The sequence below is a fragment of the Juglans microcarpa x Juglans regia genome, chromosome 4S, assembly GCF_004785595.1.
Source record: "Juglans microcarpa x Juglans regia isolate MS1-56 chromosome 4S, Jm3101_v1.0, whole genome shotgun sequence".
Taxonomy (NCBI): Eukaryota; Viridiplantae; Streptophyta; class Magnoliopsida; order Fagales; family Juglandaceae; genus Juglans; species Juglans microcarpa x Juglans regia.
This window is the reverse complement of record NC_054601.1, coordinates 7,333,845-7,359,320: the sequence shown is the minus strand read 5'-3', so window position 1 is coordinate 7,359,320 and position 25,476 is coordinate 7,333,845. Positions and strand designations below refer to the sequence as shown.

The 25,476-nt window shown below is 34.8% G+C and overlaps 1 protein-coding gene across 2 annotated transcripts; it reads left to right on the top strand.

Annotated features, from left to right (window-relative positions):
- The first annotated feature begins 3,256 nt into the window (after positions 1-3,256).
- Positions 3,257-9,321, top strand: LOC121262912 (rop guanine nucleotide exchange factor 1-like). 2 transcript variants are annotated; one of them, XM_041165607.1, is made up of 6 exons: positions 3,257-3,401; positions 3,507-3,816; positions 4,702-4,818; positions 5,104-5,642; positions 7,938-8,291; positions 8,724-9,321. In XM_041165607.1, exons 2-6 carry the CDS (start codon positions 3,570-3,572, stop codon positions 9,048-9,050), a joined length of 1,584 nt encoding a protein of 527 aa, XP_041021541.1. In that variant the 5' UTR covers positions 3,257-3,401; positions 3,507-3,569; the 3' UTR covers positions 9,051-9,321. The 2 variants fall into 2 exon arrangements, with proteins under 2 accessions (XP_041021541.1, XP_041021542.1); XM_041165608.1 differs by having other exon boundaries at positions 3,401-3,816.
- The last annotated feature ends 16,155 nt before the right edge of the window (positions 9,322-25,476 follow it).

Genomic DNA, 25,476 nt, shown 5'->3' with positions numbered 1-25,476 from the left:
CGTTTGCACCATCTGGTACATGTGGGATTTTTGGGATGAATTGCAGGTGGTACGTTCATCGATCTCTTACTCAATCTCGCATCAGTTCCGGAGGCCAATCAAGCGGCATATTACTTGGCTAGGGAAGGAGAGGCTGGGTTTGTGTTGAGGCTTGTTGGTGGGGCTTCGATCCCACGGCGTTTAAAGGGGGTGCTTCGAATGGACCGTTTGGGTTTGCCTTCGTTTAGAGTTTAGAGGCTAACTGTTTGATGGATTGCCTGTTAGAGCATTGGCAATGGGCCATTGCCAAGTCCAAAATTTAGCTAGAATCTTAACTTTTGGCTATAGTATCAATTTTTGACTAGGCCTCGTTTGTTTTTAGAGATGAGATGAGATGAGATTAAAATTAAAAAGTTAAATAAAATATTGTTAGAATATATTTTTTAATATTATTTTTGTTTTGAGATTTGAAAAAGTTGAATTGTTTATTTTATTTTGTGTGGAGATTTGAGAAAGTTGTAATGATGAAGTGAGATGAGATGAGATGTTTCCTGAAAACAAACGAGGCCTAAATGAGTCTAAATTGGACTAACTATCTTAAAGTTAAAATAATAATATAATATTATATATATATTTTTTTTTACAAATACAATTTATATATTTCCTAGATCTTCATGCTTTGTAGAAATAATGTATCTACTCTATCAATATTCGCAATTAGTAGAATAAATAATATGCATACCATGCATGTTTTACCATTCAAAGAGAGAGGGAAGTGATGAAATAATAAAGTATTGCTTTTCATTGTGAATAGTAACTAGCCATGTTTGGAGAGAACTTCAGATTTACTGTAGCTCAAGTCTTAAGTTTTGGACCATTGGCTAGTCCAATGTGAAAGTTTTTTCTCACATCTAACTAAAGTTTAGACTTGCATTAATATTTGACTAGTCCATTACTAATGCTCTTAGAGTATTTGTATTATGTTTCTACAACTTTTTTGGGTTTCGGGATGCCGTTTGTGGTCTAGTGAGTCTGTACTGTTGAAGTTTTTCTTGAATAAAGTTTGAAGGTTTTTTTTCAAAAAAAAAAAAATCTTACATAATTTTCTTTTAAAGCAAGAGTACACATGTTATTCACACGAAAAATCTATTTTTTGCAGTAAATCCTTATTTTTATAAAAAGGATTACACAAAATTTATTCAGCCTGCACATAACATTACTCAATAATAAAAAATCTTGAGAGCTTTTTGTAAGTACTAACAATTTGCCACTTTTAATAAGAGTGCAGTCGAGCTAGCTATATTTAAGTTAATGATCAATTTATTTATTTTTCAAATGAATTTGAGGTTGTCAATGAACAATTGGATTGTCTCATGGCTTACTTATAAAAATAAATTACATTATTGGAATAGTTTATATATCATAAGTTTGCTTTAATAATTAGTTAGTTAATTAAGTAAAAATTATAACATTTAAATTAGTTGGATAAACCAATATCTATCCACTTGTAAAATTTCGATTGCAAATATTGTAATTTAGTAAATTATATATAAATAATTCTCACAAATTATTTAAATTATATCATATATCATGACTTTATCTATGCGTCGACTAAATAATTATATGTTTTCTTATACCTTTTAGCATGTCTATGTGGAAATTAATATAGTTAATTAATTATTTAAAAAATATTATCTATACTTATAATTTTACTTACGTAATCTTACGTGTTGATGTGTGTCAGGCTATCAGCTATTAAAATAGGTGAAAATTTTAAACTTTTAAATTTAAATTCAAATTAAAAAGGAAAAAACTGATAAAATAAAATAAAAATATTATACATAAAATTATGCGTACGATCAACACTACTCTAATTATTTTGCATAATTTAGTTTAGAGGTAAGACTTTGATTAAATTTTTGTTATATTTCCATTGTCCGGAGAGAATTTCTAATTACAATTTTTGTTATAAATTACTTTCAACATAAATGGAACCTAATCGAGTAGGGCATGGGACAAAGCTTGGTCACGTTTAATAATCACATCATATTAAATTATAAAATCCTCATTATTAACGTATATTCCGATATATTTTATTTAAGAACAGAATTTATGGGACACGTTAATGAGACAGGTGAGGGGTAGACAAGGAATCATCAAAGTAATACGAAAAAATAGTAAAGTTCCGGTACGCGCCATTACGACATTGACCTAAGCCGAGAAGGGCCTTTAAATAGCAAATACATACATACCTAAGGTATCTCAGCGCGTGTGACCTCTACTTACAACTTAAGACAAGTTTAGTTGAATTTATTATCTAATTATATTTTATATTTAGTTGAATTTATTATTTTAATAAGTTTCAATTTATTTATAAATTGTTTAAATCTTATAAAATATATACTTTTATATTACATCTCATAATTATATCTTCGATTTTTTATAAATAAAATCTTGGATTTTTGTATATAATCTAAACTTGTTATTGAGTTATAGTTTATATTTATAAATAATTTATTTAGTTTGATCGAGTTCAGATTTTTTTTATAAACTATTTAATTTTTGCAAAATATATTATTATATAATATCTTAGAATTTTATGTACATATCTTGAGAGCAGAATTTATATATAATTATATATTCCATCAAATATATATATAATTATATATATCAATAATTATATTCGTAAAGTTCCAAACAATATTTACAACACCAACTTGATTAATACTTATTTTTTATATACTTGAAAGTTTGAAACAATAATATAAAAAAAGATTATCACAGAATTATTCAATTTCAGATTTTATACTGACTATATTAATTAGTAAATCAATTATAATTTTATATTTAAAAATAATTTAATTACTATATAAAAAATTATATTCAAGTTCGTACTAATCGAATCAAATTTTAGATTTATTTAGTAAATCAATCATAATTTTATATCTATAAATAATTTAATCAATAAACGAATTGAAACAGATTCAAGTTTTAGAATAGAAAAATTCTAATTTTGTTATTTATGATCTTCACACACTACGTACTATACTTATTTTTAATTTTTAATTTTTTAAATTTTTAGTCTAATTTTTTTAAATTAATTGAGTTCTTTTATTTATTATTTATATATCACATATTTAATAAAAATAAAATAAAAAATTATACGTGTGGTATAAGACGAGAGTATAAATTTTCTTTATCAAAATATTATGGATTATTTGCCAGTTATTCTCGACCGTATTCATAACATTTAACATGCCGTGTCGTGTTCTCACGCTCTATCGTCCCGGATGGGGCCTGGGCATATCATCAACCATTGGATTAAAAAGAGGGAAGGGCCCACCTTCTGTCACCGTCCCTGCTGTTAACGCAAACTCAACGCCAAGCGCATCAAACTCAGAAGCGGCAGTGAGAGGAGAGCAGTAAGTAGCATTTATTTGCTTCTTCCTGTTCTCACTCTATACTGTTCTGTTACTTTTGGGACTATATTTCCCGGCATTTGATCAGCAAGCCTTTCAATGCTGGAGGGAAATGTACTACGTTATCGATTCTTAATTCTGTTCCGAGTTTTATCTGCCCGATTTTGATCAATGGGGAGCGTTTCGTCCGAAGATGGGTTCGACCAATTGAGCGAGCGGTTCGAGAGCTACAGTTTGAGTGCGGACATCGGCGACTCGGAGACCTCTAGTTCTTTGACGTCTTCGCCGCTTGCCGGACCCGACTTCGTCGACAATCCCGGTTTCCCGGCGCCGGTGCCCGTGTTGTTGCCTGTGGTCGGGGGTAGACACGTCGTGATTCCGGCTAAGAGGACTGAGAAACCGGTGGCGGAGTTATCCGGTTAGGGCTTTACTATTCGTTGCGTTTTCTTAGATTTACCTATTGCGGACAAAATTTGACGGTGATATTTCCTATCATACGTTGGATGGCTTATATGTTTGGCTTTTAGATTCTAGTAGCCGAGGAGAAAACTCCGTAAAAAAAGGAATTGTAAAATGTATGAGAAGTTTACATATTTAGATCATTCCCGGCAAAATTAGTTGTATTTCTATCTAGAATATTTAACCAAACCAAAAGCTACGATTTTTTCAAACATGATATGTATTCTTTTTATTTAGATATTTAATTTTTATTATTTTGTTATTCGTTTTGGAAAAGTACATTTGCCATCTTGTTAACTACGAAAATATTTACCATCTTTTTAATAAATGAAAATAAAAAACTACGAAAATATTCTTTACTCCAACAACAAAGGAATTAATAAATGAAAATAAAAAACTATCAAAGATGAAAGCATATGTTCCAGAAACTTTTTTTGATATGTTGTTCCAGACAATATAATCTACTTTAAGAAAATCCGTTTGCCTTCACCTCATTATATGTGATGAAAAATATTCCTCGTATAAAGGAGAGTTCTTCCATACAAAAACAGCACAGAGATAGATAGAGAGAGAAAAAGAACAAAGAAATTGAGAAATTTCTGAAAAGAAAAATTCTACTCATCATCCCCACACACCATACATAATTTTTATTTTTTTCTCTTACTAAATATAGAAGAACTCAGTTAGCTTAAAATTAATAAAATTAAAAATAAATTAAAATAAATGTGGTGTGTATTGTGTGTGGGGATGATGAGTAGCAAAACTCTTCTGAAAATTATCTACCTGTTCATGTTATAGATGACTACATGCGTTTTAGTCTATAGCTAAATACATGTAATTGCAGAGGTTGAGTTGATGAAAGAGCGGTTTGCTAAGCTTCTACTTGGAGAAGATATGTCTGGTGGAGGGAAGGGAGTTTGTACCGCTCTTGCTATCTCCAATGCCATCACAAACCTTTCCGGTTTGTTTCTTCCTTATCTTTCAAAAAGATACTATTTCTTTTGTTACTTCAATTGGTCCTCCATTTTGTTTCTCAGAATGTGTCAAAAGAGAAAAGGAAGAAAGTGAAGATTCGCCATGTCTAATTTATGTATTTTATGTTATGTGGAACTGGCTCATAATGCAATAGATAACATTAGGCTTGAAAAATTAATTTCATGTTCTTTTTTCATCATATCGTTCCAATCCTGATTCAGTTTTTTTTTTTTCTAATGGTTATTTGGTTATCTTGAATTACATTTGGCAGCTACTGTGTTTGGGGAGCTGTGGAAGCTGGAGCCATTGGCTCCTCAGAAGAAATCAATGTGGCATCGAGAAATGGGATGGCTTTTATGCGTGAGTGACTCTATTGTAGAACTCATTCCATCTGTGCAAGAAATCCCCGGAGGTGGCACCTTTGAGGTCATGGTGACTCGGCCTCGGTCGGATTTATATGTGAACCTCCCAGCACTCAAAAAATTAGATGCAATGTTGCATGGAATTCTAGATGGGTTTCACGATTCAGAGTTCTATTACGTTGATCGTGGGATAATTGTTGCTGGCAGTGATGACATAGAAGCATATAATTTGTCTAGATCCCCAGTAAGACCTTCAGTTAGGCAGGAAGAGAAATGGTGGCTCCCCTTCCCGAAGGTCCCACCAAATGGTTTGTCTCAAGGTGTGAGGAAAAAATTGCAGCACTCCAGGGAATGCACAACTCAGATCCTTAAGGCTGCCATGGCAATTAATAGCAGTGTGTTGGCTGAGATGGAAATCCCAATTTCTTACTTGGAGAGCTTGCCCAAGGTATGGGGACTGCATGGGGAATCTGTTCTGTTTTATATTCTTAGTAATCTATGCATTATGGATTGGAAATTGATTTTAGTGAACAACTGTTCAATATCACAGACTCTAGAAAAGCTAGCTCGTCAGCCATCATTAATTTGAATACATTGAAAGGGGACTTTTGGCTTTCTCCATGATGGTCTTATGGCAGATAATTTCATATAGTGCTTCTATTTAGTGAAAGTTCTTTGGATAGTTCGTAATGTGTTTGGAGGCTGCTAAATTACAGTTTTGGTGGACATAAAACTCCTGACAACATGATTTATCTGCAAGCATGCAAGCAAAGACATGCCATGGTAACTTGCATGGTAGCAGAGATTGAAGGTTGTATTGGTTTCAGATTTTTGTTATTTGTTTATATATTTTAGTTTAGTGGTTCTGGTGTACACAATCCTTTACCAAGTACTAATCATATAATCAAACACATGCAAGGACCTTTATTGATATATCTGGAGGCATAGGTATTGATGATGCGAATTTAAGAAACACTTAGAAAGTAAATAATTCAGGAATTTCCTACTGTTATCAAACAGCTTTTAGATTTGTCCAATTTTGAGCAAATATGTACTCATTGAAATTATCAGATTTGAACATGAATGTACATATAAATCGCTAGGGGTTGACTCAAGTGGTAAGGGCTTTGGCCTTAGTAGTATGCTTCCTCCAAGTCTAAGGTTTGAATCCTCTTGGATGCAAACAATTTTTATGAGCCATCGGACTAAGGGAGTTTATCTTTGAATTACCTGAAGTGCACTTGTACGAAACTCTTTGTTGGGCGCTTGCAAATCTTTTCATATGTAAGTCTTTTGAAATACTTTTGCTGTAAAATTACCACTTATACAAAAAGTTTAAGCTGATAAGAAAAAAGTAGATTTTAATTATTTGTATTAGATTCTTAATACTCTCCCCTCACGTGTGGGTTAGACTCCCTCTCAACGAGTAGACTCCACATGGAATATTTAGTTAAATGGGGTAGAGTGTAGAGTTAGGGTTCGAACTCAAGACCTCTGTTCTGGCTCTGATACCGTGTGAAATCACCACTTGTTTAAGCTTTTGAGAAGTGATAGATTTAATTATTTATATTATATTTTTAACATTCCCCTCTCGTGAGGGCCAGACTCCCTCTCAATGAGTGGGCCCAATACGTAAAATTTAGGCCTTGCTTGGATGTTGAGATGAGATGAGAAATTTTTGAATAATAGTGAAATGGTTTGAGTCAAGATGATTTATTGAGTTTTGGGAAATGAGAGAGAAAAATTTGAAATAAAAATATTATAAAGTTAAAATATTATTAAAATATTATTTTTATTTTGGTATTTGAAAAATTGATTTTTTTTTGTGTGTTTTGTTTAGAAGTTTGAGAAAGTTGTAATGATTAGGTAATGATTAGATAAAAACGTTAAAATTTAAAACTGAAAAGTATTTATGTTTGAGTGTTGTTTGGATGTTAAGATGGTCTCATGCCCTTTCCATGGTACGATCTGCTGATATGTTTTGAGGGAGAAGAAAGTATGTTGCTAATTCTCATGGTAGTCCTCAAGTTATCATTTGGTTATATTCTTAGGTGGAGACCATTTTCCATATTTTATTGTTGAATAAATTAGTATTGAAGTTTGAAATAAACCGACATTTTGTTTCTATTCCATCTTCTGTATCTGTTTGACTTGCCCAATGCATGGTCAGGACACACAAAATAAAGCGAGCTGTCACTCCATGTCGTCATACCGATGTTTCAGGGCAATGGTATTTCACATGTCAAAGTTATGCCCAAGAGAAATTTAAAGATTTAACATAGATTTATCTACACACTTATCCGGATAGAAAGGATGTTAAGTTATGTAGGCATTTTGTTATCTTTGCAATTTATTTCTTTTGCTGCAATTTTGTTTGTATTTGTATGCATTCGTTAATCTCAAGTGGTGATCTACCTAGTTTCTGTCAGTTTCTTTATCACACAATTAAGGATTCAAATCATGCATCATTTGCTTTCGTATACTTCTTGCATGCTTGGGCTGCGTCTACTTACTTGATTCAATAAAATTTTATTCTTACTTAAAAAGAAAAGATTCAAATAATTAGACATTATCAGTTACTAATTCATGCGACATGGTACTTGTATATGATCTCCTTCTATCCATCTTAAAAGCAATTATTTTTTTCATCTTCAAATGAGCACCTAACTGCTCAAGACATTGATTTGTCATTTTCTCTACAACTGGGTTATCCAATCCTGTATGACATTTACTTTCTCTTCAGAGTGGAAAAGCTCATTTAGGCAAAATCTTATACCGTTACATTACTGCCGAGAAATTCTCCCCAGAGTCTCTCCTTGACTACTTAGAGTTTTCATCAGAGTACACAACTCTGCATATAGCAAACAGGATAGAGGCTGCTGTGCACATTTGGAGGCGGAAGAATCTGGAAAGGCATCCAATTCATGCAACAGCTGGGAAGTCAACATGGGGTGGCAAGGTTAAGGGTTTCGTCGGTGACATAGAAAAGACTAAGCTTCTAGCAAGTAGGGCTGAGACCCTCTTACAGAATTTAAGGCTAAGGTTCCCTGGTCTCCCACAGACTGCTTTGGATATGAGCAAGATTCAGTATAACAAGGTGTACTTCCTGAGCATCTATCTTTATATGAAACTTGTAGTTCTCTGGTCCTCTTCTAAGTTTTGTTACGGTTGCGTAGGTGGCAATAACATCTATGGTCAGCATATCAATATCTATATTTAGAAGAAATCTCTTTGGAAAGATTGTCCCTCCACTCATGTCAATGTAGCATCTTGTATGGCATTTTAAAGAATGAACATCTTGGAAATGAAAACTATTCTGTTTTACTTATAAAAATATGAAAATGAAAACTAAAATCGCTTGAAATTAGGACAGAAATTGTATAACTGATGGACCACATAGAGGATCTCATATCTTTTGTTAAAAAGTGCTTCTATAATCCCCAGCACCATCTTCTCCTCCAAAGCACAGACACACAGTGAATAAGCCACTTATGCCAAATGTTATGGGTAATTTCTTTCTCTACTGCAGGATGTTGGGCAGTCGATCCTTGAGAGCTATTCTAGAGTGATGGAAAGCTTAGCCTTTAACATAATGGCAAGAATTGATGATCTTCTATATGTAGATGATGCCACTAAGCAACGTGCTGCAGCAGCAACAGTCGCAGCAGACTCAACATCACTGTATGAACAGGCAAGGTTTGGTTGTGCTCTTCCGAAACAGAAGTGGATGATGTCACAGAGCCCCTTCTCAATTCAACACTTGCCCTGTGCTTCTCCATTCACAATACCGGCATTCCATTCTAGTCAAATAGATGAAAGCCCTGGTGGAAGGACACATCATGCAGTAAAGAATTGAAGGTACACACTGGATGAGAAGTTAGAAAAATTAACTTTTCAATGATGTAGAAATAGGAATATAGGATCTGGGAATCTCATTGCCTCATTCGAAACTGTTATGCTTCTGAATTAGTTTGAGCTAATAAGTCCGTCAAATGCAGCTGAAGATCTACTATTAGACTGATCGGTAATTAAATTAGAACCCACAATTCTGTATATTTTATGATTGCAGAACGATGCCAGAAATTCTTGATGTACCTTGCATCTAGTGGTGTGTGATTTTCTCTCTATTTTTATTTTTAATTTTTGTGTGGGGGCAGGGGCGGGTGTGGGGACTGCATCACCAGAAACCAGTATAAAAAATATATACGACTTACTGTGTTCGTAGTTCTGACTACAAGCCATGCTGCAGCCTTTGAGCTCAGCAAGTGGAAGTCACTCATCTTTGCTGCAGGACTCTCCTTTTAATGGCTTCTTTGTTCATCATCTCCAGAACTAAATTGATGTTTTTGAACGCAACCTAAGAGACCAAGGAATGGTTTGTATTCGTAAGTCATTTCAAGTCATCTTAAGTTATCTCACTACTATTTATTACTATTCATTAATTTTAACTCACAAATCTCACTACTATTTACAGTCAATCTCATTACTATTTATAATTTATTTCAATTCATCTTAACTCATCTTCGAATCTAAACGACACCTAAGTGCTAAAAGTAAATTGATGTTTATCAGTCCTAGAGTACAAGAATTCGAGTTTTTCCATCTCTGACCATAAAATTTTGGGTAATTCCGTTAAGCATAGAACAATAAGAGAAGGGAAAAAAAAAACAAATAGTCAAAGACTGTCAGCAGCCACTTATGATTAGTCAGTACTGCAGATATCATGTATTTTCACTAATTAAGAGCATCGTACCATCATTCTCCCATGAGATTTGCTTCCATCTATGTTTCTATAATGCAAGAGGATATGCGTAAGAGGGTATTGCTTGGACTACGAACAGAGGCTCAAGCGAGATTCACGTTTTCAAGTAACTTACCCTCCATAATTCTCTGCCTGCTTTTACTCAGCACAGCAAAGCTACGCACCTCGAGATACTTAAAAAAACAGTGCAATTATATGTCTGTCCAAAAGGCTGGCTGGGTTCAAATCCATAACTTCAGTTACACCTTTTTACTGGCCAATATCTGCTGAGTTGGCCCAATCTACTCAAACCTTTGAAATGATTTCAGATAATATTATTTAGATAATGAGTTAAGATAAAATATAAATAAAATATTATTTTTTAATATTATTATTATTTTAAAATTTTAAATTTTAAAATTTAAATTATTTATTATATTTTTATAAAAATTTATAAAAATTATAATAATAAGATGAAATAAGTTAAAAATATTTTTCAATCCAACCGAGCTAGTCTTTAATCTCTCTCCCATATTAGATTATGATCATTTTATGTTAAAATTTTGCTATTCTCAAAATATTGTGATCACAGGAATCAAATTTCCTTTTCTAGTAATGAGACTGCCCAACAACCGCCTTGTGGGAGAGATCGCGACAGATTATATCACAGGGAATGATTCACCTAATGGCTGGTACATCCCCGATATAGCCCAGTGATACTGAAACTCCTCAAGAAAGGCGAAAGGCGACAGAGTTGTGCTCGTGTTCAGTATATTATATAGCATGTTCACAAGAGTTCAATGAATATATCCAGAATGTTAGGTGGCCCCCAACTCAAAGAACATAATGTCTGCATCCAGAACTTGTTCGGCAAGCACAGCAAAAGCGCTAGCAGCTAACTTTGTGCTGGTATTTGTCTTGTTCGGATAAAAGATAACATGGTACTGAGGTATCAGACACCCAAGCTTTTATCTGAGGATTGTGGTAATAACTTCATAGGGACAATCATTATTCTATCCAGTCAAGGACAGACTCTTCCTTCTTTTCTGATGTATTCCTGCTTGGAATATTGGATCTGATTTCACGTGAAGGGGTGAGAGTTGATCTCTCTATTAAATTTTGGGCGTGTACAAAAAGTAGAGATTTACAAGTGTGGGTAGTAATATTGTCATCATAAAGCAAATTACATAAAGTGATGCAGGGCTTCTGCTTGTTACACGTCCAATTAATCTATCTACACCTTTGCATGCAATGCTGATACAAGAGAGATTAAAATTAGAATACATGGGGCCATCCAACCAAGGAAAAAAATGAACAGACATTTGACTATATGCTTCCTTTAATCAAAGATGCTTTCAAAGAGTTCCAGTCGATAATGCACACAATCACTATAAAAATAAATATATACAGATCATATAAAAAAATTAATTTTTTAATAATAAGTACTGGACTGAATTGCCAGCAACTAGATTTTGATAAAATGCTGCAACTACTAGGGTCGGCCATAGCCTCAGGCCTCTTGAGAAAGCTGAAAGGTGAAGCGGTGGCCGTGCCTTCCAATTTTGCTTTCAAGCTTGACCTCCCCACCTAGCTAGAAAGCAAAAGGCTACCCACCCAAGCACCTTTCATGATTCAACTCAGCAGTGAAAATAAACAACAAAATGTAATAATACCGCTACATGATAGAGGCCAGAGAAACTTTTCATCATTTATCCGACCCTTCTCGCTATTTTTGTTAAAAGATGCCGGTTTTCTACTTTTGTTTTTGCAATTGTATGTGTTCTTATATATTTTTTTACTGCGCTATGGAAAGTACTGCTTTTATTGCATTATTTAAGAGCACTGCCAGTCTTCAATCATGAGCCTACTAAGTATATGCAGGTTCCGAAGTAGTAGGGCAACTTATTCAGTATCAGTAACAGCCTGAGTGCCTAAATAATTAGGCTAACCACTAAATTATGGCTATAACTGAACACTCGGTAGGTCTTCAAAGTTCAAACCTCTCCCCTCTCTTCTCCTTTGACTGAATCTTTCACCATGTTTATACACAAAGACAATAATAAAACATGGAAAGATTATTGCAAAAACAATTTCCAATTAGTCCCAGAATGTCACCATAATTTTGGTGTCATGAGCTCTGACAGAATACTGTCTTTCTTCCCATTTCCGCCATACCCTCTACTTTTCATCATCTATTTTTTTTTTTCACCTTCTGCTTTGTACAAAGTACAGGTAGAGACGGCTTTCGTTCCTCAGAAGGTTTTTGAGCTTTTAACCTTCCTGCATCAGATGGAAATAAAAGAAGATACAGAAAAGACCCTAGGTAGAAATACCCAAAAGATTATTAGAAGGCACAAAGAAGAAATCAATTAGGGTTCCCAAGTGCAGCCACACAGTATCTACATATGATCAAACAGAAACCATGGGTTTGTTATGGAGGATGCTTTTGATAAATGCATACAACTTATGTAAGCAGACTAGAGGAAACGGCAATAAACACGAGAAGAAAGTATAGATGAAATATATATATATATATATATATATATATATTTGTTCCTTTCTTTTTCGGAAACAAAACGAAAGTAAAGTAAGGGTAATTAATTCAGTAGATAAGCATCAACTCCAAGAACTGCCATTGCATTACCATTCATCATCAGCAAAAAATAACATAGAATGATGGATGGAGCTAGCCAGCAGAACATGAAGATCTATCATGAAATATGAACGCTCTATTATACCTTGAGGGGATATATCACGAGGGTCTTACAAATAGAACGGCTGGAGAGGATACATCACGAGGATCTTACAAAGAGAAGCCAACAGAGCTCAGTTGGCAGTATGCCCACCTCCATGAGAGAGAGAGAGGACTAGGTTTTCTATTGAAGGGAGGTGGACAGAATGCCAATAAACTCTGTTAAAAACCCTTTGATAAACCCACATGAAAGCACTGTCCTTGTATTCACCATTGAAGATCAAAACACATAAACTCATACACACAGTAACGGAGGGACTGAAAACTACATGGGAGAGGAAGAGGGAGATAGGCAGATGGGTTCTATTTAAGATGTGATGGAGCAAGCACATTAAATGAGAGAGAGAGAGAGAGGGGGGGGGAGGGGTGGGTGTAATTAATAATTGAGAAGGAAAGTGAAGTAGAGGTGGTTTCAGTAAAAAAATAAAAAATAAATAAATAATCACAGATTGGATGGTTCATTCACATAGGTGGCATATTTAGAAGATCAAAGGATCATCATAGTTATTCTTCCCCTTCCCCTCGTTCCTGATGAAACAAACCCCTAAGGCTATGCCTCCTTTCCCCTCCCATCAGTCTTTTCTTGCCTTTCTCATCCCCCTCTCTTAATCTCTTTTCGTCCCTCGTTTCTGATGCCGAAAGTCCCACACCCCATCTTCTCTGCAGAAATGAAGGAAAGGGATTGGCCAAGTTTAGCAACCGAATCGATTTCGGATTAAGGAGAATCTCAAGTTACATATCTCACCTCCTGTAGTTATGTGATGTAATGCGACAATGGCTATGAGCTATCTCTCACACGTACCGTCAAGGGCTTACTAAGAAATGATCCAAAAAATCTGACGCAGATTTAGCAGGAACTTTCCTTCTTGATGGGTCTTTCAAACTGTTGAACCAACTCTAGTTTCATAATTTCATTCACGTGAAATTAATCCAGTTTTAACTGCTATGAAATATTAGAAATTTATCTACTGTTGCAACTAATAGAACTGTAACGTCTATCTCCAATTTTCCTGTTAATTTGGGTGTTAAGGTGATCTACACCATCTGCAATGATTTCTTACGATGAATCATCTTCATCCAAACCTATACAATTTATTTTATTTAAAATAATTTATTTTTTTCATCTTAACTCATCATTATTTATTGATAAAACTTTTATTATTATTTCATTATTACAATAACAAATTAATTATTACTGTGACTCCCTATTTTTTTAACTTTTCATGAAAATATTAAATCAATATAATATCAAATTATATCATGCATCTAAAAATATATTTCAATAAAATTCATAAAATCCACTCAAACATATCAACTCACTATTATTCACAGATAAATATATGATCTATGTGTTTTTCAACTTTGTGCATATGACATGATGCATACTGGAAAATTAACATATATATGAGGGATATGACTCCTTTTGGAGATATTATTATCCCGTTTAGATAGTAAAAGTATTTTATTTAATCTTATAATTATAATTTTTTTAAATTCTCACTTAAAATATAATGAACAATTTAATTTTTTTAAATTATAAAATAATAATAATATTAAAAAATAATATTTTATTTAATTTTAAATTTTTATCTAAAACTATCTCCTCGTACCTATTTGTAGCACATAATTAAAATCGAAATTTACTTATATTCAAGAATTTGTTCAATTATTACTTAATTGGAGAAATAAATTGTTTTTTCCATAAAATTGTCCCGATCCCTCCCACTCCAATCCAGAAGAGACAACGGAGAGACGATGAGAGATGTCCCTTATCCGTTTTATAGTTGCGGTGGAGTCCATACACGCGCATTGATTACACAAAACGTTGGACATAACAACCTATGGAACTCGAGTATCATCTTGATGAAGTCAAATGTTTAATTACATCGGCTCCGTTTGACAATTCTTTTCAACGGTCAACTTAAGTGTCTTTGGTGTTTCTGTGTTAAAAAGGTGTTTTGTGTTGTGAATATGCGGAAAGTGTTTTTGGGTTGTTTTTAGGAGAGTTTTGAAGGAAATAATAATAATAATAATAAAAATAATATTTTTATCAATCATTATTTATTATTTTATATTTCATATCATATATATATATATATATACATATATAAATTGTCAGATATAAAATGCGAAAGTAAATAATAATTAATGTATAATAAAACTCTAATAATAATGCTCCTCATATTTTTTTACTAAAAAAAGTTTTGAAGAAAAACCAAAATATGGTAGTGATCTGTACGACTGCCACGAGATCAGATATGATGTTTGTTTCCCATGATCTTGAATGGTAAAAGTATGAATCACGATAATCATGATAAAGATGTATTGAATGTCAATCTCACATTTCTAAAATATGCACTCGCTATTTCTTTAAAGTATGATTAACTCATATGTTTCATGAGATCTCATTACAACTTTTATATATCAAAAGCATGAATCATGATAACTATGATAAAGATGTATTGAGTGTCGAGTTTTATATTTAATTTTTTAATTGTGGAGCTGAATTTTATATTGATTTCAACAATATTCACAATTTTATATTGATTTCAAGAATATTCACTAGCTCGCTAGCCATTTAAAGCATGAACTTATTTGTTTCATGAGATTTCGTCAGAACTTTTATATATCAATTTCAAATAATATGCAGTCTTATTCAAATCCTTTCCATAATCTAGAATGTTGCATTAAAGTCTCGTTTAGATATAAGAAATGTTTCGTTTCATCTCATCTCATCTAATCTTATTATTATAACTTTTTAAATTTCTATACAAAATATACTAAACAATTTAATTTTTCAAAATCTTAAAACAATAATACTATTAAAAAGAAAAAGTCTAAATTTAGGCACAAACTCGGGCCTGTTCGTAGATTGTTTGAAAAAATCACGAGGTGGGTTTAAATTTCTGTAAAAAAAATGTTTAAATTTATTCTATATTTTAAAAAAAAAATACCTAAACAAATGATCAGATTTTTCTTTAAAAGAATAGAAAACTTTCTTTGATGTTTAAAAATCACTTAGTGTCGTTTGGATTCGAAGATGAGTTGAGATGAATTGTGAATTGTCAGAGTTGGCATGAGGTCTGGTTTAATGTGCTTGCCATCAGACAAAAAGAGAGGAAAATATGAAGAAGACAATATTGATTCCTTCTATAAAATTGTATATATTGAATTGTGCTGTACAGTACACTATTTATCTAAGAAGAAGAGAATATTATGTACAATTAAATATACTAAACTACCCCTAAACAACTATACAATGCAGAAAGTTTGTTAGGATATTCGGGAGGCACGCAATGTTGTTGTGCAGAAACGGGTGCTCTGTTTTGCTATGTTCTGTTGTGCTCCTTTTGTGTATCAGCAGTATTATCATCTGGTAATATCCCCCCCGCAAGATGGAGAATAGATATTTTCTATTCCCATCTTGGAAAGAAGAAATGTAAATTGAGATTAAGGTAATGCTTTTGTGAAGATATCCGCAAGCTGTGAGGCTGAACGAACATGGCAGGTGCGAAGGAAACCACTTTGTATTTAATCCCGGATGAGATGACAATCGAGCTCAATATGTTTAGTGTGTTTGTGGAAGATGGGATTCGCAGCAATGCTGAGTGCAGCTTGATTGTCGCAGTACAAGTCAACTGGTAGCGAGAGAGAGATGTTCAAATCTTTGAGGATATAAGACAACCATTGTAATTCACAAGAAGTGGTGGCCATTGCCCTATATTCGGCTTCAGCCGAGGAGCGAGATACTACAGATTGTTTCTTCGAACGCCATGAAATGAGTGAAGTGCCGAGGAAGATACAAAAAACTGTGATAGAGCGTCGAGAATCGGGGCAAGAGGCCCAGTCCGAATCTGTGTAACCTTGAAGTAGGAGTGTAGAATTGGAAGGAAAGAGAAGACCTTGGCCTGGCGCATTCTTGATGTATCTAAGGACCTGCTGAGCAGTGTGGAGATGTGAAGAGCTCGGTGTAGTCATGAATTGGCTCAAAACATGGACAGCATAGCTGATATCAAGTCGAGTAATTGTGAGATAAATTAAGCAACCAACTAAGCGCCGATAGGGGAGAGGATTAGAGAGAACCATGCTGTCATCTTTTCTGAGTTTTAAATTTTGATCCATTGGTAACTTGAGGGGATGAGTGCCAAGGGAACCAGCGTCAGATAAAATGTCCAAAGAATATTTCCGTTGGCAAATCGAAATCCCTTTGGATGATCGAGTGACTTCGATGCCGAGAAAGTATCGAAGGTCTCCAAGACATTTAATGCAAAAATGATTATTGAGAAAGCTTTGAAGATCAGCAATGGAATCCAAGGAGCTGGCCACAATGATGTCGTCGACATAGACTAGAAGGGCCGTGAGTGAACCATTGTGTAGGCGTGTGAATAGGTTGTAATCCGCCTTGGATTGCTGAAAACCAAAAACAATTAAGGCATTAGAAAATTTAGAGTACCATTGTCTTGAGGCTTGTTTCAAGCCATAAAGACTTTTGTTGAGTCAGCAAACTTGAGTCGGAGAGCCTTTCAAATAGCCAAGGGGCTTTCTCATGTACACTTCCTCCTTTAAGTCACCATGGAGGAATGCATTTTGAACATCAAATTGCCATAGAAACCAGCCTTTAATAGAAGCACTAACAAGAGAGTACGAACGGTGACCAACTTGGCCACGGGTGAGAAGGTTTCGTTGTAGTCGAGACCTTCTTGTTGGGTGAAACCTTTGGCGACTAGGCGCGCCTTGTATCACTCAATAGTCCCATCAGAATTATGCTTGACTTTAAAAACCCATCTGGAGCCGATTGAGTGTTTGTGAAAGGGCAGCTCAACTAAAGTCCAAGTATTGTTAAGTTCTAGAGCTGATATTTCTAAAGTCATAGCTTTGCACCAGTTGGGGCTCTTAATTGCTTCACCATAAGAAGTAGGTTCAAAAGTAGAAGAAATGGAAGATGCAAATGCATGATAAGAAGGTGACAGTTTATGAAAAGAAAGAGAAGATGATAAAGGAAAAGGTTTACCTGAAATACAGGGCATCGCCGAGGACAATGATAGGGAAGGGATAGGACTGGCAGCATGGGTATCTTGTGAAGAAGAATATTGCATGGTCTGAGATAGTGGGGGGGTGGTAAGGGAAGGACAAACGAAATCATGGAGGTGAGGTGGAGGGCGACGCGTACGTGTGGAACGTCGATGAGGTGGGTCTTCAAGGGAAGCAGGGTTGACTAGTGTTTCAAATGAAGCTGGGTTAGTGAGTGTGTCGGGTGAGATTTGTGCAGGAACAGGTGCTTCGAATGAGGGTGTGGCAGTAAGAATTGAGTCAGGGTTAGGGAGTTGAATGTTGGAAAAATTAGGAGTAGGAAAAGGGGTAGAAGAATGAGGGAGAAAAGATGGAGTGTGAAAGGGAAATAAATGTTCATAGAATATAACATCCCTAGAAACAAATATTTTGTGTGTGTTGAGATCAAGTAGACGATAGCCTTTGACGCCAAAAGGGTACCCGAGAAAAGCATATCGTTTACTTCGGGGGTCAAATTTGTGTCGATTTTGAGAAATGGTGGAAGCAAATGCGAGGCACTCAAAAACTCGAAGATGTGAATATGAAGGAGGTTTATGGAAAAAGAATTTCAAAAGGGGACCTGTTTTGAAAAGTGGAGTAGGAACCCGATTTATTAAATATGTTGCGGTGAGAATGCAATCGGACCAAAATTGTAAAGAAATGCCATATTGAAATCTAAGAGCCCGAGCTACTTGAAGAAGGTGTCTATGTTTTCACTCGACTAAACCATTTTGTTGAGGGGTCTTGACACAAGATTTTTGATGGATGATGCCGTGGTCAGAATAAAAATAATTCTAAACCGTTGTCGCTATGTAAAATTTTGACTCGAGTGTTGAATTGAGTAACAACTAAATTGCAAAAAGTTTTAAGACAAGTCCGTGCATCGGATTTATTTTTCAAAATGTATACCCAAGTACAACGAGAGAAGTCGTCAACAATGGTAAGAAAGAAACGTGAACCATCGTGGGCTGGTATCGAGTGTGGCTCCCATATGTCACAGTGCACTAAATCAAAGCAAGCAAGAGTACAATGAGTGTTAGAAGGAAAAGGCAAACGTGTTTGTTTGGTGAGAGGACAAATTAAACAAGGTAAAGTTTTCTTTGTATTCAATTGAGTAAGTACATGAGGATGATTGATAAGTTGTAATCGGGAAGGTGATGTATGGCCTAATCGACAATGCCACAAATCAAAGGTGCCGTCGATAGGTTGTACAGCAGCTGAAACAAAGTTGTGATGATGGAAATTATGAGATAATGTATGCACCAAGGCATGAGGCGAGACATTTTCGGTGTGGAGGTGATAGAGTCCGTGCACCCATGTTACCCTTCCCAATCGTTGTCCAAAGAGAAAGGTCCTGTATAAAACACACGTCAAAGAGAAATATAAGACAACAGTTAAGTTGTTTGGCAAGCTTTCCAACAGATAGCAAATTAAAGGAAAATGTCGAAACACATAAAACATTATGGAGAATAAGAGTGGATGTTACTTGCACAATACCAACGTGAGTTACAGGGGCGGAGTCACCATTGGGGAGTTTAACAGAGTATGAGACTGAGGATGTTACATGAGTAAAAAAAGAGGGGCTACAAACCATATGGTCAGTAGCACCCGTGTCAATGATCCATGGTGTAGAAGAATGAAAAGAAGATGATAAAGAATAAGAGATACTGGCGGTGTTAGAAGTATGTGGGTGAGGGGAGTGAACTGTTTGAAGATGATTGGCGGAAGGAGAAGCAAGTGAATTCCTGTTCTGCAGCAAAGCCATGAGTTCATTATATTGCTCCTTAGTTAACGCCACATTGGATTTGGAAGAGCTTGTGGAAGTAGAGGACTCGACAGCAACAACATTAACAAGTGTTCTGTGAAGCTTGTGACCGGGAGGGTAACTATGTAACTTGTAGCAGCGTTCGGCTCTATGTCCAGTCATCTCGCAGTGAGTACAAAGAGGGGCCTCAGCATTGCCCGACTTGAAACATTGAGCCAAAGTATGGCCTGCAATCTTACAATAGGAGCAGTAAGATTTGTCTCTCTTGGCAGCAAAATTGGAAGGTTTGGAATAGAATTTTCGAGCTGCCAAGGCAACTATATCAACACTAGGAGCAGCCGAAATAATGTGTCGATGTCGCTCTTGTTGTTGAATATAGGAGAAAACCTTAGTAACTGGTGGCAGTGGGTCAATGAGCATAAGCTGGTCCCGTACGTTGGTGAAAGAGTCATGAAGACCCATGAGAAATTGAATCACGCAGTCCCTTTGATAGCGGTCAGAGATAACCTTGGTTGAGTCACAAGAACAAACAGATAGCGAGTCATATAGAGACAATTCATCCCAAAGAGATTTTAATTTACTGTAGTAGATACTGACAGTATCAGTGTCTTGAGATAAATTGGTGAGGGTCTTCTTCTACTCATAGATACGAGGTCCGTTTTGAGGAGAAAACCGCTCCTGCAATTCATCCCATAATGTATGGGCATCATCCATAAAGGCTACTGAGGATCGTAGAGGCAGAGTAATGGAGTTTTGAAGCCATGATACAAGCATATCATTGCATCATTCCCAAAGATTAAAAAGAGGGTCATCGGCTGAAGATGGTTTGGAGATGGTTCCATTGATAAATCCGAGCTTATTTTTTGCTCGAAGAGCTCGTTGAATGGCACGAGACCAGGTAGGATAATTTTCTGTGGTAAGGGGTTCGGTTACAAGCAAGATGCCTGGGTTGTCAGAAGTCTCAAGTCGGTATGGGTTGATTGGGTTTTTGAGGTCTTCAAATTTGAAGGTGGTAGGATTGGTGGTGGGAGGATCGGTGGTGGCCATTTTAACCTGGCTCTGATACCATGTCAGAGTTGGCATGAGGTCTGGTTTAGTGTGCTTGCCATCAGACGAAAAGAGAGGAAAATATGAAGAAGACAATATCGATTCCTTCTGTAAAATTGTATATATTGAATTGTGCTGTACAATACACTATTTATCTAAGAAGAAGAGAATATTATGTACAACTGAATATACTAAACTACCCCTAAACAGCTATACAATGCAAAACGTTTGTTAGGATATTCGGGAGGCACATAATGTTGTTGTGCAGAAACGGGTGCTTTGTTTTGCTATGTTCTGTTGTGCTCCTTTTGTGTATCAGCAGCATTATCATCTGGTAATATGAATAGTAGTGAGATGAGTTATGAGTAGTAGTGAGATTGGTTGTGAATAGTAGTGAGATTTGTGAGTTAAAGTTGATGAATAATAATAAATAGTAATGAGATGAGTTGAAATGAGTTGAGATTGATTATAAATACAAACTTCTCCTTAAATAGAGATTGAGATGAAAAAAAAAAAGTGAAAAAAAAAAAAAAAAAAACCATACGCAGGTGTTAGTTGGCCGGTTGACAACTTGACAGATGTCTCGTCACCTCAACAAGATTTTACTTTGACGCATTAAGATCAAGCATCTTGAATTGCAAGAGCAAATAATATACATAGGGGAAAAGCCAACCATCTCAGGCATGGGTCCTACTAAACCAGAATCACCAAGTGTGGAATCACAACATCAGAAAAAACTACAGCATTCAAAACCCACAAAGCAATTCCTTTTTGACCTAGCCAGGAAGTGGAACCCTAAAAAAACTGAGAACAAAAAGGTCAAAACAAGTCAATCTCGGCAGTTACAGTATTAATTAGCAGCACTCATGTCTTCCATGCATGAACCTTTTTTATATAGTCAGTCCAGTACTCCTTTTTACATTGACTGGAATACAAAGTTGGTGTGTTCTGTTGTTGTCCTAAAAGTGAGAAGGAAAGAAAAAGAAAAAGCCAAAGAAATGCACAGATGGGAGACAGAGGAAGAGATATGAGAAATATCCCCTTTTGTCGATCGATACGTCGCACTCATCACTCCCACAAGGCATCAAAAAACCCTGTGCACGCTCCCTTTGAAACCTTCATGCATCAATCCTAGTGAGACCAGACTTCCACAAATATTCATTGTTTATACGTGTTCGCGTGTGTGTATTTATGATACCAATCCTTGTCTACTCGTACCATTTATTGCTCCAAATCTACCTCCTCAACCATATGCCATTAATCTTTTTACCCTATTCATTTCAGAGTTGGATCGACCACACATGCATGGAGATCAAGATCAAATAATAAAAGCTAGGGATCAATCCCACGGAGAATTAAGAATATATAGGTGGATAATTGCTGACTTTGTTGCCATCCTAGCTGTTTACACCCCCATTAGTCTGTGAGGTACAGACCTGTTAATGTTCTGCTGCATGCATGCCGTGTTTCTGTGATCTAAGGCATGATTGAATAATTGGAAAATGAGACATTAAGAAGAATAATTAATGTTTCATCAGTAACTAGAATAAGTGTGAAAATTAAATTCACCAACGCCAAGCAAGTTCAATATGGCCGGGGTTCTGTTGCTGCTGCCGCCGCCCTGCACCTTAGATAAACGCAAAGGATCGTGGCATTTACCTTCAATTTCTTACCTTTTTCTGGGGGTGAGAGTGGCATGAGATCATGAAACAAGCTGCAAAATGAAGAACAGCTGTCTTGGTTGCAGGATATATATATATATATATATATATATATATATATATAAGAACATTTCCTCGTGTAATATGGAAACTCATGAAACGTGATCAGCAGAAACAAAATAATTTAGCTTTTCGTTTCTTTATAGTTATAAGCATTTATGCTTAATTAATCTAAGCTTTCAAAAAAGTTCATGCACTTTGTTCCCTGCACTCTGTGCAGTCTTGTAAACTTTTACCAACGTTTTCTCTTACATGTTTCCTTTTTGGAAAAGGCTTTTAGTGTTAGGTGCCATGTCAGGGATTGGGGCCATAAGTGTTTTCAATTTGAAACAAAGAGACTGTAATAAATAGAATTGATAGTTAAATTGTAAAAGTTCTATGCAATAATTTAAAGAAAGATAAATAAATATAAGATTTATATAAAAAAATTAATTTTTTAATAGTGAATCTTATTTTTTTTCAAAGCGACTATACGATATTTATAAACTCTACAACTGTACGTAGCATTATTTTTTATATAAAAGCAGCATCCAAGTCTAAGATATTCACAAAAAGATCACATAAGAAACTGAGATTCCAAATTGTTCCATCTTTGCTGCATTTTTCAAATGAGAGATAAATTATAAATGACAATTTCACATTTTTAAACATCGTTGAAGATATATTTTATTTTCTCCTTCGTAGTTGCATTTTTCCTTTTCTGGATTGAATATGCATGAAGTAGTCGTACCGGCTGGCTAGTTGGCTTGGCATGCAACGGCTTTGACTTCTAAAAGAAAGTGTGAAGCTGAGGTGTTAACATCGCTACCTAATAAATTCAAGCTATATAAATGTCAAACTTATCGATTAAAATGCTAATTAATTATATCACTGAGGCCCACATACATACATACATATATATATATATGTATATATATATATGCTGCCATGCATTCATGATGGCTCTAGACATAGTACATATATGTAGGTCCTTCATATATACACAATGTCAAACTAATATTAAAATGCTAGTTATTTCACTGAGACCCACACACACACACATTTATATGCTGCCATGCATTCATGATGGCTCTAGACATAGAGGCCCTTAATATTCATGCATGCGTACTGCGGTTATATATATATATATGACCCTTTTCATGCACTTGGAAATGGAGACTATTTTAACTGTTATTATGGCTCGATCAAACTCCATTTTAATTTTCTGTTCGATTTTATATTGTTTATGCATAATTATATATGTTTTTTTTTTCTTAAAAAATATTGGTCTTAATATTTAATAGTTTACATTACTCCACTATGTATGTTACCATTAATTGCTAATCTATCTTCGTGGCATTCGACATTACACCTTGTTAATCCGTTTTTAAATTCTTGCAAAAAATAGTTTGTACAGATAATAATATTGTAGATCTATCCCAATACAAATAAGCGAAATTAGGGTGGACCATAAATTTCAACTAATGACTTTAAATAGGATCCAACACTCCCACATACAGGATAAAATGGACGGCATAATAGCATTATTCATATGTATATGTACGTGTAAATGTATAAACCAGAAACAGTACAGAGAAAGTAACTACTTTGGTGAAACTGTGAAAAAAGAAATCACGTTTGAAACTTAAAATCATCTCAACTTATCATTATAATTTTATCAAATCTCAACATAAAATATAATAAATAATTTAATTTTTTTAAATTCAAAAATAATAATAATATGAAAAAATAATATTATAATAATATTTTATCATCTCAACTTAACTCAATTCAATTCAATTCAACATTCAAATACAACCTAAATGTAGCAGAGAATAATAGACCCTGCTATAGTACTATAGCTGTCGAGAGAGAGAGAGAGAGAGAGATATGGGTCAATTGGGTTGAATGTTAGGGGAAGTGGGAAGAGAGATGTTGTATGGAGGAGTAGGAGTTTTCAAATTCAAAAGAAGAATGATGAGGGTGATGACGATGGTCATGATGTTGATGTTGGCGAGTCTCTTTCCAGCTCTACTTCCACGTGATTCTTTCTGTCTTTCAAGTCTCAAGATTCAAGACTAGCTGTGTCAAAGCCCCTCCCCTCTCCTTTACATTTCTCCCGCGCAACCCAGCAAGTGATATCCAGCTTTAATACGGTACAATAGACGGTTTAATGTCGTTACTCTGATTCTGATATCCTCTTTCCAGCATTTTCTTAGTTTCAAACCTCATGACCAGAAAGAAACCTGGCTGCATCTCATGATGAGAGATTGTAGTTTCCAAAACCTGTGTTGGATTCCTTTGCGTTTTGCCTACTATGGGACTTTTCGAGTCCATCATAGGCTCTTTCAAACAATAGTTTGATGGGGCAGCTGCTTTTCTTTTTTTTTTTTTGATTGAAAAGCCTAAACAAAGATTAGAAAAAATGGACTTTTTCTTTTCCTTTTGGTTTTCCCCCTCAAGCCACCTTGGCATCACAAAACAAAACATAATGTGTTGACTGCAAGAGGACGTATCAGAATGGAATCAAATTGTCCAATCTTTCTTGTCAGACCCAAAGGAAGAGAAACATTCAAGAGATCTATTCCATAAAGCAAGAAACACCTCCTTTTGCTCCGGACTAGGAACATGTCTCAGTAATTATCCATGATGTAGCTAATTCCAGAGCAAGCAACATAATGTTGTATACAAGTCAAGTTCAGAGTGTAAATTTCTTAAAGTATTTTGGAAAGAGTTATCTCTCGTTCAATCACTTTTACATATTTTTTATGCATTTTATTAATATAATTGACCAAAACGATTATTTTATATTAAAAAAATAATACAACTAATCACATTAATAGAATGTACAAAAAGTATACAAAAGTGATTACACATAAAATTTTTATTTTGAAAAAAAAGACCCACAATTCAAAAAAAAAAGATTTTTTTTTTTGAGATCCTAATTTCCTTTCATTGCTTGCATGACATTTGCACTATATATATATATATATATATATATAATATATATATAATATGTAAGTGATACTAAGCTGCCGCCCAGTAGTGACGGCTAGTTGTGCCACCTAGGCAAAATTCGTCTGCTTTTTTTTAACATTTTTAAATATTTTTTAAAAAATAAAAATATATTAATAAAGTAATAGTCACTTCCTTATTCAATAAGTAAAAAAAAATTAAATAAAATACATAAGCGGTCAAAATGAATGAGCAAAGTGAGAGTGTACAAAG

Bases quoted from the DNA above. Each gene is read 5' to 3' on its own strand.
- LOC121262912 (XM_041165607.1), top strand. From the start codon at position 3,570: ATGGGGAGCGTTTCGTCCGAAGATGGGTTCGACCAATTGAGCGAGCGG. The intron at 5,643-7,937 runs GTATGGGGACTG...CTTTCTCTTCAG, and splicing joins ACTTGGAGAGCTTGCCCAAG to AGTGGAAAAGCTCATTTAGG. The intron at 8,292-8,723 runs GTGTACTTCCTG...TCTCTACTGCAG, and splicing joins GCAAGATTCAGTATAACAAG to GATGTTGGGCAGTCGATCCT.